General features: G+C 33.3%; 2 protein-coding genes across 3 annotated transcripts in view; one reads left to right on the top strand and one right to left on the bottom strand.

The window, feature by feature from the left end:
• LOC123672221 (beta-1,3-glucan-binding protein-like) overlaps positions 1-12748 on the top strand; it is a 28728-nt gene that overhangs the window by 12522 nt on the left and 3458 nt on the right. The window contains exon 9 of the mRNA XM_045606236.1: positions 12326-12541. Within this exon, the coding sequence (XP_045462192.1) occupies positions 12326-12541 (216 nt within the window). The remainder of the gene's footprint in view (positions 1-12325; positions 12542-12748) is intronic.
• LOC123673000 (beta-1,3-glucan-binding protein-like) lies at positions 72-11455 on the bottom strand. Of its 2 annotated transcripts, none has more exons than XM_045607380.1 (5): positions 11301-11455; positions 5747-5972; positions 4076-4230; positions 2440-2603; positions 72-744 (listed from the first exon to the last, which is right to left on the bottom strand). In XM_045607380.1, exons 2-5 carry the CDS (start codon positions 5954-5956, stop codon positions 134-136), a joined length of 1140 nt encoding a protein of 379 aa, XP_045463336.1. In that variant the 5' UTR covers positions 5957-5972; positions 11301-11455; the 3' UTR covers positions 72-133. The 2 variants fall into 2 exon arrangements, with proteins under 2 accessions (XP_045463336.1, XP_045463337.1); XM_045607381.1 differs by lacking the exon at positions 11301-11455 and adding an exon at positions 7854-7970.

Here is a 12748-nt window from a genome sequence, read left to right on the forward strand (position 1 = left end):
TAGAATTCCCCATACAAGCCGTGTTTTTTTAATGCCTATCTTTGGATAGTAAGACGAAAAAGAAGTAGTAATTGGTTTTCTATGTAATTTGTTTATTTGGTCTGGTCTGAAAATATTTCAAGGAGTATATTATTCAAAGTGCCCACACTTTAACATAGTCAATTTTAAGAGTCTGATCATCGGTTCCCATCTTCCAAGTAGGCAACCATTGATTTCTCCCCTCCCAGAAGTCTCCACTTGCTCTAGGCGACTTATTACTCCACGGTTTTTGACCACCACTATTATTAGCACCATCAGGAAAGAAACTAGTTCCCCCCACTGCCAAATTTAAAACAATATAAAACTCCTGATCGAATGGTGCCATCTTTGATCCTCCTCTCCAGGGATTCACCATGTTTGTGTTGCTGAAATCTCCCATTTCCCAGAAACCACCCTCTGGCGGTGATGCTGTACCTATGGTTTGATTGTCGATCTTGAACGTGATATTGTCTGGTGTCCACACCATCTGGTAAATGTGCCACTCTTGATCGAAGCCTTCATAACTGGATTGTTCGTAGTGTGTCTTCGTATATTTGTTCATTAACGTGGAAGGTCCCCAGTGGAGGGTACTTGAGGCTAGTTTAGATCCTATGTTTTTGCCTGTTGAGTCGATTAGGTCTTTGTTACCACGGCTCTCCATGATGTCTATCTCGCCTGAGGAAGGCCATCCACCATATTGGTTATTACGTGGTAATAACCAGAGAGCTGTGAAAATTCTTTAGTCAGTTTCTTGAGAATAGAATTCTATAAAGATGGTTAAATTGAAGCAAATAATAAATGAATTAATTTCACGGCATTCAGACACTTTTTCGATTCTGAAAAAAGTACCTCCTCGAGTGGGACTCGAACCCGCAAACTCCGAATAGCTAGTTCGACGCTCAATCCACTAAGCCACCGAGGAAGCTGAAGATTCTCCCCAATGAGGAACCACTAATTTCAGAAGCGAGTGTTATTATGCCTTACGAACTATATATATATAATTCGCAAGGGTTGAGGAATGTTGAAATTAGAAAGAACATAATAGCTAATAATATTTTGAAAGTAGGTATATTCATTCTAACAACAGAATGAAGCTTAGTTCTCCAACAATTCGAAGTTTCATCAAATTCATCTCAACTCTATTCATAATGTATAACTTATCCCGTTTAAAGGACATTATTAGAGTAGGGGGTTGTGATTTATTGCAGAATAGCTATAAACTAATTAAAAGTTCCGGAAAATTTTAATGGGGGACTGAGCTGAGATTCAAGTCATTAATGTGTGTTGAGAGGCTAGTTTTTGTCATCTGAATTCATGATTGTATTACTTATGAAAATGAATTTATGAATAATGAAATGAGTATTGAATTGATATTATACAGGGTGGCCATTTGAAAACGAAACAGGCGAGATTACAGACGAAATAAAGTTTTTCGATAGTAATGCTCGGACAGGTCGATTTCTGTTTCGAGGGGGACAACTTAAGATGTGGGTTACGGACGCATGCTGCTACAACCCCCACCCCCAATTTTTGAATAGGGAAGATGGGGTGAGTGATACCTCAATTTAAAGGTATTTTTATACTGATTTCAGCACAGTAATTGTTTTTCATTTTATGCATTAGTTCTCGAAATATTCATGCGTTAGTTAGTTAGGAAGGAAGCCACAGTCATGGTTGTTTTGAAGCTCAAAATGTCGATTTTTCACAAAACACTACAAGTGCCATGAAAACAACACTTCATTTTCAAATACTTAGTTAAGAATATTTCGAGAACTAATGCATAAAATGAAAAAACAATTACTGTGCTGAAATCAGTATAAAAATACCTTTCAAATGAGGTATCACTCACCCCATCTTCCCTATTCAAAATTTGGGGGTGAGGGTTGTAGTAGCAAGGGTTGAAGCGCTATGCGTCCGTAACCTACATCTTAAGTTGTCCCCCTCGAAACAGAAATCGACCTGTCCGAGCATTTCTATCGAAAAACTTTATTTCGTCTGTAATTCGTTTTCAAATGGCCACAGTGTATGATTGAATTTCATTTGATATCGATTCGAAAATAATTGGGTAAAATATCAAGTGAAAGAATGAGGTTTTCTGAGCACTTATTTATTCGAACGTCAATTGCGTCCTTGGAGAACACATACCTACTCGTATATAGGAATAGGTATATCCAAGGGTGCAATTGGCGCATGAATCACGACCGCTCGAAGCTCCTAACATCATGACAGTGCTTTTCCAATGTTCCATTTGAATTTAAGATTCTTCAAGCAGGAGTAAATTGTGAACATTTCAGGGTAAGCAGAAATTGTTTTCACTTGGATCATTACAAAGTTAAGAAAATAATAAACCAGGGACTGTTTGTTTTCAAAAATATTCATAAATGTAAAGAATATTACTGATAATGGTTTTATTACACCTACCAGGCCAAAGCCAATCGCCTGAAGGTATTTTGATTCTAGCCTCAAGTTCTCCATACTTGAAACGGAAAGAATTCAAAGTTCTTATTCTAGCACTCTTTATGGGATTTATTACTGTTTGGGGACTACCTGTTCTCGAGCAACCATACCAAGCAGGATTCGTACATCTAAAACATAAATAAGGAACTGAAATTAATAAATTAGAATTTACTTGATAAGGATCTGGTCCATTGATATTTTCAATATCATCCTTTACATAGTAAAACACAAAGTAACTGAGGACGGCATTTGAACATTTATGTTGCCGAGGAATCAAACTACAATAAAAAATTGCCAAAAGTTTCAACAGAAAATGAACTATAAACTTCATTAAGATTTTGTCTGCTCTGCTGATTTTGCCGGTGTTTTGCTCTTATTCTACTTTGAAAAGTTGAAACACTAATAGAATCCCCACATTACAGGGTGTTTAATTGGGAAACGGAAATATTTGACAGGTGCATAGGTGGCACCAAGGCGGTTCTGGAGATACCCCATTTATTGGGTCTTACTGTCTTCGTAGCTAGATACAGGATACAGTGTGTTTTATGAATTTTGCCCGTTTCTTTCTGAGGCCATATCAAACGAACTACCAGGTATATTTCCTTCATATTTGGCAAATATGTTTCTAATTGAGAGCCCAAACTTATCATGTAATGACCGCCTTGAAAATCCAGGTCAAAAAATTATGAATCGTTTGAATCCTCGAAACAACACCCTGTACCTACATCGGAATTTTGAAAATCTGTTTTAATATTCGGAAACACCACTAAAAACTAAACTGAGACGTGTACTTCAAATTTTCGCGCAGACAGTTACACTGCACAAATTTTCAACGTAGTGTGAAGTTTTTAAGATCTTGGATATCTGAAAGTGGTTTGAAGTGACTTTTAACAATGAATTATCAAAAATATTGAATCAATAATTATTTAAACATTCCTTTGTAATTCATTGTCACATTGGTTTTCCTTTTTATAGCTGTATACCATTTCAGTTCAGTTTCAGAAATAATTATGGATTTAATATTTTTGATAGTTCATTGTTAAAAGTCACTTCAAACCACTTTCAGGTATCCAAGTTCTTAAAAACTTCACTTTTATGTTGAAAATTTGTGCAGTAAAACTGTCTTCGCGAAAATTTGAAGTAAACGTCTCAGTTTAGATTTTAGTGATGTTTCCGAATATTAAAACAGATTTTCAAAATTCCGATGTACAGGGTGTTGTTACGAGGATTCAAACGATTCATAATTTTTTGTTAACCCGGACCTGGATTTTCAAGGCGGCTATTGCATGATACGTTTAGGCTCCCAATTAGAAACATATTTACCAAATATGAAGATAATATACCGGGTGTTTCGTTTGATATGGCCTCAGAAAGAAACGGGCAAAATCCATAAAACACCCTCTATCTCTGCTACGAAGTAAGACCCAATGAATGGGGTATCTCCAGAACCGCATTGGTGCCACCTATGCACCTGTGAAGTATTTCCGTTTCCCAATGAAACACAATGAAACAATGTATAATAAGGCTTGCTTTTAATTTTTACCATTCGATTCAAAACTGGTTGGTCCTATATTTATTTCTATTAAAAAAAAATAATTACTCGTCAGATGGGGAACCTCCGTTAATGTCAAGGGTGCCAGAGTAAAGAAAACTTTCTCCAGTGTCGTCTGCTAGCAATCTTGGCTTTATTTTCAGAATCTCTTCATCCACATAGCTGATTGTTCTGTTGTTGGTATACCATTGGAATTCCCAATTCTGAAATGAAATTTGAACAATATTAATTTTCAAAATCAAATAATTTTAAAATCAAAAAATTGTAAATTTTATAATGTTGTTAACGATTTCCAGATAAATTCATTCTCAAGTAGACCCCTTGCTTTTTGTGAAGAAAGACCCCCAAAAATGCACAAAGCCTATAGTAGGCCCAATAGAGGACAGTTCGTCGAGAAAAATATCATGCTCCAGAGTGATTAGATTTTTTTCAACAAGGCAACACCTGTTTGTATACTGCCCGTCGTCTTTGTCCATGAAGCTTGTGGTGAATATAACTCCGTTCACTGGATTTAAATCTTTTAGAACATAAGAGGGATATGCTGAGGAGGAGACTATCCATCATGGATCAATGTCTACTTGAAAGAGGTCTTTGGTGAAGCTACATAGTGTGTAGCTCACAGGGATAGATTGAATCCTAAAATGAAGGAAGGTAGGAACAACTCTGGAATAAGCAAGCAATGAATTTCAAATTATATCGAATGAGGTGTCACAATAGCGACATAAAGTGTCTATAGGAACTCAGCCACTCAAGGGACACATATTATTAATTAACTACCACATTGCCCATAATTTAATGCACATATTTGGAGTTCACTTGACTGTTCAGGTTCAAGGTGTCCCAAATGCGATGTTCATTGAAAGCATCTTGAAAACTGTAATACTTGGAGATAAAATCTTCAAGAACCCCCGATCTCTTTTTTCAAAATAATAAGACATTAGAAAGCAGATTATATCTAGAATCTGCCAATCAATATATCTATCTTGATTCGACTTACAGGCGGTTTCAACAAAATTACTCTTTCAAATATTTCGCTATATCTGGTTTCTGCTCGAGATATTCGAAACAATCTAAAACGTTTTTTTTGGCAATTTTTCTCGTTTATTATATGATACCCATATCAGACCATACAAATTATTTACTATTTTAGATATATGTAGGAAAGTTTGTGTTTCTTAAATGGGACACCCCATATTTTCAACGCAGTTTTTTAGCCGCAGATTTGTCGAAAAGTATATCGTTATCAGTTCTACGAAAATGTCATGCGTTTCAAAGATATTGAGTTTTTCAGAAACGCCCTGTATATATTTGATCTGCTTTCTGGATATCTTATAAGTTCGAAAAAAAAAGGGGGTTCTTGAAGATTTTTTCTCTAAGTTTTATGTTTTATATTATAGTTCTTTAGATGCTTTCAGTGAGCAACGAATTTGGGACACCATATAACTCCTTATTATAGTCTAACCGGTTGCTATGACAACAGTACTATGCTTAAAAAACTGATGGAACTTAGTAACAAAGTCTACGAAGTCTAAGTGTCTAAGAAGTTACATAGCTAGCATAAGCTAAGTATATGAGATCCTGATAGGTCTCTTAGAGGCCTTGGAGAAAATAAAAAAACATCGAATATTTTTGCTTCTTTCTTGGTGTCTCTGAGAAAATTTCAGTTAATGAAGTAAAAGAAACAAAATGACGTAAATAAGATAAAATTTTATGACTCACCCCTCCTCCTCCTAGTGTTTGTTCGTGTTGCCACACATCAAGGTTGAATGTTTCGAAATTGTCTTGGAAGATTAAGTCACCACTGCAAATTCTTCCTTTTGGAGCGGAAGTTCCGCTTACTGTGGTCAGACTTTCCGGACATAATAATTTTTGGTTACTCTTGCTGACTAGTTCGAAAACAAGGCTCAGAATGGTTAGTAAATTCTTCATGTTTTATGGGGAACAACTGTGGAGAATCGAAAATATTGGATTATAACAATTAGAACCTTTGGTTTTCATTTATTTCGTTTTTATTTATTTATGTGTTGTACAAATGTGATACAACCAATAGAAAAAGATCTCTGATACCATGAACATCATGTTTTGTTTCAATTGCTTTAAATATTGAACTGTTTCAGCCGTTACTATTTGGTAGTTGATCATGATTAAAACAAGTTTTAATCAATTGCTTTATCTTGGTTCTTTTAGGTAAGGTACAGCAATATTAATTGCATCGGGTGTCCCAAATTTGAGCTAGAAAAAATAAATGGAACATTTTTGGTCTCGATTGATCTGGTGAAAATCGCAACCTAATAAATTCAACTGTTTTCAAGGTATAAGGGAAAATTGGAAAATGTGAAATGAGAAGTTTTCATAACTTCTTTATTATTGGTGCTATTAACATAAAACTAAAACAGGCACTCATTTTACTAAAATCCATTGGTGCAATAATTTACTTTTTATTGGATTAGTTGTGAAGTTATAATATAACTTGTATTTCTAAAACAATAACAATTTCTATATAACAAATATAATAGCTCAATTTTTCCCTTCCCAAGAATCTATGACTTAATATATCAATTTCTTATCAAACTATAAAAACCATCAAAAGTTTCAGTTTCATACAGCAAATCAACCAAGTGCCTATCCATAATAATATGTGAACTTCAGATAATTAAAATATTCGGTAGCACCAAGGTCTCCGGATTTACACCGTTAGATTTTATCTTTTGGTTAATCATTTTTTTGATGTTGAAAAAATCTAACAGTTTTAAATCCAGAAATCCGGAGGCATCCGAATATTTCAATATTTTCAAATTGTTTAATCTGAAGTTCACAGATTTTTAAAGCAATCAGTAGATTTGCCGTGTGAAATTGAAACGCTCGATGAATTTTTAGAGAAATTTCTATATCATATGTTTTATCTTTTTGAAAAGTTCTTAAAACAAAAGTTTTTATTATAACTTCAAAACTGATCGCAATAAAAAATAAATGATAATACCAATGGATTCTACTGAAAAAAGTGCTTGAAAGATGTTTTTGTTGCATGTTAATAATAATAATAATAGGTACCTAATAAAGAAGATTTAATTTTCATGCAACAGTTGAATTCATGAGATTGCGCTTTTCACCAAATTAATTATATCAAAAATCAAGCCCGAAAGTATACCATTCATTTTTTTTCCAGCTCGAAGGGATTCTCAGATCTCCTCACTAGACAACGAATTTTTGACACAAAATTGACCCAAAAAAGCGGCAATTACATTGTGTTGAAAGTATTACGTCTTTCTGTTTTCATAGCATGTCTCATCAGACCAGGGAGTTTGGAATTCAGATTTGTGCTCAGGCGAGAAGATTGAGCTAAGTGTTCAGATTGAAGCACCAATCTATACGCAAAATTTCATAAAAAATTACATGAATACTTATTGAAAAAACTGTGCAAGGCTGTTGACTCCACGTTAGTCCTCTTCTTATTGTATTTTCTTTCAATAGGCAAAATACAAAATTTGAATGAACTGAATATAAAAAACATAAATCTGTACACTACTTCAAAATTCATAAAAATCCCAATCTCTCTTTCAGAATATTTAAACATTTAATAGGATTTCCCAGAAATATAATAGCTAAGCAATTAATGAATTAATATGCAGATAAACATTATAACTACTTTGACCTTTATTTTGATCAAACTGGTGGAACGATGAATATTTTCTCCAGTGCAATTTTGCAAATTTCTCTAGTGACAATCGAATGATTGAAGAGCTTTTGGGATTTAATCTCGGATTGGTTACTAATCAATAAAACGTTGAGCGTTCTATCAATCACTCAGAGCTCGAAGATTTCTTACCTTGAATGAATTGCAGAATGAACGGAGTTCAACTACACAATGGCTCCAATAAAAGAAGAAGGATGTATAAATCTTATCAAACTGGTTTCATAGAAAAACCGCGGAAGGTAATATATTTCGTAATAATGATTCACGAAATTACATTTTTTATGGAATTTTTAGTTATATTTCTCATATGGAATGGAATCGAAGGAAATGATTTTAGGAATATAGTTTTTAATTGATGTGATGAATCTTTTCCACACTCCAAATTCCATAAAAGTCCTGTCGACTCCAGAATTCTTGCTATATTTAGTGAAAAAAAAAATCGAGTTGGAAAAAATAGTCAAGGAAAAAAGTGTTTCTCGACCTCAGGAATCTTCGGTTGAAATATATGTACCGGGTTTTTCACCATAATTTGACCCCCCCTTTAACTTTGTTACTGAAAAAGGTACAAAAAAATGTTTTTTACAAAAGTTTCACGAAATCGACTAGTGTTTTTTAAAATGATTTCACAAAACAAAATATATACAGGGTGGGCAACATATTGATAGCAACTTCATTTTTTCAAATGGAACACCCTGTATATTTCTCTATATTTGACTAGCTCTTTTTCCCATGATTTCGAATATATAACATGTGTTTGGCCTATCTCTCTTATTCTGAGTACTAGGTACAGAGTTTCAAATTTTAAGAACCATACCTGGCAAGCTAAGTAATCAGTTTTAAAGTGGTAGGCTGCGATAACTCAAAATGCCCTTTTTTGAGTTATCTCATTGGCAACGATTTATGACATTCTTTTGTCATTGAATGAAACTATTCATCGAATATGCACTACACAGAAACGAAAAATTTTGATATATTTTCACTTTATGTGAAGAACAATAAACATAAGAAAGCTACTAGGAGAGAACCACCTAGCATGCTCAGTAATCAGTTTTCAAGTGGTAGGCTGCGATAACTCAAAATCCTCTTTTTTGAGTTATCTCGTTGGCAACAATATGACATACATTTTTCACTATTAATTGGAATTGGATGATTTGAATGCAACTCCATATTCTCTCCTTGTAGCTTTCTTATTTTTATTGTTCTTCACATAAAGTGAAAATATTTCAAAATTTTTCGTTTCTGTGTGGTTCATATTCGATGAATAGTTTCATTCAATGACAAATGAATGTCATAAATTGCTGCCAACGAGAAAACACAAAAAAGGGCAATTTGAGTTATCGCAGCCTACCACTTTAAAACTGATTACTAACTAAGCTTGCCAGGTTCTTAAAATTTGAAACTCTGTAGTACTCAGAATAAGAGAGGTAGGCCAAACATATGTTATATATTCGAAATCATGGGAAAAAGAGCTAGTCAAATATAGAGAAATATACAGGATGTTCCATTTGAAAAAATGAAGTTGCAATCAATATGTTGCCCACCCTTTATATATTTCGTTTTGTGAAATCATTTTAAAAAACACTAGTCGATTTCATGAAACTTTTGTAGAAAACATTTTTTTGTACCTCTTTCAGTAACAAAGTTAAAGGGGGGGTCAACTTATGGTGAAAAACCCGGTACAAGTCAAAGACTCACCCTGTATATCATCTAGAGCTGTAAGAAAAAATTCGTTACAAAATTTTGTGTTGAAATCTTCATTCAAACATAATTAAAAAAAAAAAAAAAAACTGACGTGATGTCCTGAGCTATTCGTTCTTTTGCCAATTGCGTTCTTGGAGACTACAGAAGTCTATAACGGTATATTTCTATATTTGGTTAATTGGCGCAGAATTAACGATTGGTCAAAAGCTCCTGACTTCACGTCAGAGCTTTCTGTTTTTTTTCATATTCTTTTTAAATTTTATAATGAAGCTTTCAATACAAAATTTTGCTCGAAGCTTAAGAGGAAACACCACACGTGACTGCTCAGTTCAAAACGAAATTATAGATTTTTCCTCTTACAACCATCATTTTTATGGGGTTTTCATATAATTTCTTTAAACCATAATCTACATTGTAGAATGACAGTATTTTTACTTCGCGAATTAAAAAAAAATGTTGGTAACTTTTCGTTTTTCGCAAAAAAATTGATGATATGTTCAATGTAAGGGTGTTTCACGTGAGCGGCTCACTGGATTTTAAGGTTTATCCTTCAAGCAAAATTGAAAAGTGACCCATCAATGTGATAGTATTTCTCACGGGCAACTCAAATATGTAATTGGAAAAACTATCAAACCAAGGCATGGAAAGTTATTGAGGAAACACCGTTTTTAAAAAAAAAATTTTTTTTGCAAATTTAACGAAGGTGCATAGACAACTTCTCACCAATTTTTTCTTCATTTGAACTTCCGGTTTTCAAGAAAACGGAATGTTTCTTAGCAAAATATACTTTTTCATTCAAAATCAACCGGTGTTTTCATGTGGTCTTCATTTAATTTGACAAAATGAATGTTTCCAAATATTTCGATAATTTCTTTGATTTGGCTCATCTACAATTGATATTACTAGTAGATAGTAGAGTTGAGTAATCTTATCCCTTCTAAATTGTATGCGTGAGAAGTATACTACCAGCTCCAGTATAAAACATGAATTGCGAAGCATTTTGAAGATTATTCATTTTAGGAACAACATGTTAAGACAAAAAAATGGAGATTACTCACTAGGCTATTTGAAAAAATGGATTTATTGACACTTATTAAAGGTCATTTTTAGAAAATTGCAATGTCTTTCGAACCACCTGTAGAGTGATCCGTAAATTTGCAGAAGACTTGAAAACTTTTCGGGAATTCAATAAAAAATAAATCGTACAATTATCTCAAACGGTTTTCAAGATATGATCTTTAGTATAAACCATTATAATTATTAAATTTCTCGAAAAAAGTGGCCTACGCCAAAAAGTACCACAGATAAATGATGACAAGTGGGGTATTTCGAAATCAGAATTTCATGGAGATCATGAGTTTGATATACAAATTGGGAATCCCCATTTGTGAAAATAGGGTTGTATCATGTTTCGTCACATTCGGACCAGCCTGTAGAGTCAAAAATAATTTGCTGTTGATTCCGTCAGAATTTGATTCATTCTCCTAGCCCAAAATTTACAGGAGTTATCGACCGATTGAGCATTATTGACCACAGATAAATGATGACAAGTGGAGTATTTCGAAATCAGAATTTCATGGAGATCATGAGTTTGATATACAAATTGGGAATCCCCATTTGTAAAAATAGGGTTGTATCGTGTTTCGTCACATTCGGACCAGTCTGTAGAGTCAAAAATAATTTGCTGTTGATTCCGTCAGAATTTGATTCATTCTCCTAGCCCAAAATTTACAGGAGTTATCGACCGATTGAGCATTATTGACTCACCCTGTATGTCGGCCTGTGAATTTTTTTTCTTGAGATGTGTTATGGAAATATAACTTAGCTATTATGATATTTGGCCGTTTGCAGGAATTTGAAAAATAATGCATAACCTACCTTCTCTAATAAAACATTGAACTTGATTGAAACATAGAAATTGCACTCGTGCGTTTTTCAATGTAATTTTGTTCTCGAATATCTCTGATTCAGATCTTTAGTGCTTGAAGAAGGTTGAAGTCAATCATGCAATCTTGAAATTTTCGATTCTAATCTATTCTATAAATACAAAACTTTGAGTAGTTACGTGATTGGATTCGAAAACATTGATAAATAGATAAATATAATACACCTAGTTTTTTCGGAATTTTCATTGAGTTGTCAGTCAAAGTAAATTTTTTTAAGCTGATAGAATCTAAAAGGTATGTTATTAACGAAGTATTCCTATTTTTCGGAAGTAGGAATGTCAATATATACCTATCAGAGCATTATCAACATTGATACTTGCATATTTCAATTTAAGAATGTTTAACTCATCATTCTAAGAATATTTGTAAATATTGTATAAAAAGAAATTTGGATGGCAGTGCATATATTATGATACCGTATTCAATAACATGACAGAATTATTCATGTAACTATCAGCTATTAGTTTTGAAATGAATGGGGTTCCTTTGATATAATTCAAAGTTGTTCTCCAATAGTCAAATTGTTGGATTCTTCTCATATATTGGGTATGTTTTAGGATCAACGTATCTACAGATAATCACTTTCAAATATCATGTTCTTTCAAATGGTCAACCTGCAAAGCTCACAAATTAGTTCTTGACTACTTCTTTCTGAATATGCATTCATTTCCTAAGTACATATAAGTATAATAAATATTAAATATGTACTTATAAATATATATGAAATTAGAGAATAGTTAGTTTTATTTCATTATTTCGAGAAAAAGTAGCAAACTTAATTTAATGGTTAAAATAAACGTAATTTCAACCACAAAGCTCAGATAACTTTAGATTTCTACATAGGTACCTACTTTACATATCTCATGAGTGGTTTTGTGCGTGGTATAAATTGATGTTTATGTTGTCCTTCCAAGTATTACTATATGTATATTTGCAGGAACAGGGATTTTGTTCTAGCTGCACCTCTTGACAATGAAATACTTGACATGTATTATTATCCTGTTTGAATTTGTAATTCCTATTTTTGGTCAATGTAGACCTTCAAGAACAAGAGTAAGTGGGTCTCACACCAATGGACGTAGACTATGTTCAGGAGATCTTATCCTGTCAGAGAACTTCAACAGTCTCAACCAGAATCTATGGAATCATGAATTAACTGTTAATGGCAATGGTGTGAGTATCTTGTAGAAATTTTCAAAGCTTTTTATTTGTTATTTTATATATTGTATGAGGACTATATGGAATTTAACAGTCCAACTTTGGATAATGCAGTATTTAGAAACACTGCAAACTTCCTCCTATCAATCCTATCTACACCTATATCTGTGTAATAATTTCGATATTAACTTATACTGCTAATAGTGCTTATCATGATGTGGG

This window comes from Harmonia axyridis, chromosome 2 (genome assembly GCF_914767665.1).
Source record: "Harmonia axyridis chromosome 2, icHarAxyr1.1, whole genome shotgun sequence".
NCBI classification, from domain to species: domain Eukaryota; kingdom Metazoa; phylum Arthropoda; class Insecta; order Coleoptera; family Coccinellidae; genus Harmonia; species Harmonia axyridis.

What these genes read in the sequence shown, in the direction of transcription:
- LOC123673000 (XM_045607380.1), bottom strand. Translation starts at nt 5,956, where the DNA reads ATGAAGAATTTACTAACCATTCTGAGCCTTGTTTTCGAACTAGTCAGC. An exon ending in AAACACTAGGAGGAGGAGGG is followed by an intron (nt 4,231 to 5,746) that starts GTGAGTCATAAA and finishes ATTTCATTTCAG; the next exon opens with AATTGGGAATTCCAATGGTA. An exon ending in GGAGGTTCCCCATCTGACGA is followed by an intron (nt 2,604 to 4,075) that starts GTAATTATTTTT and finishes TTTATGTTTTAG; the next exon opens with ATGTACGAATCCTGCTTGGT.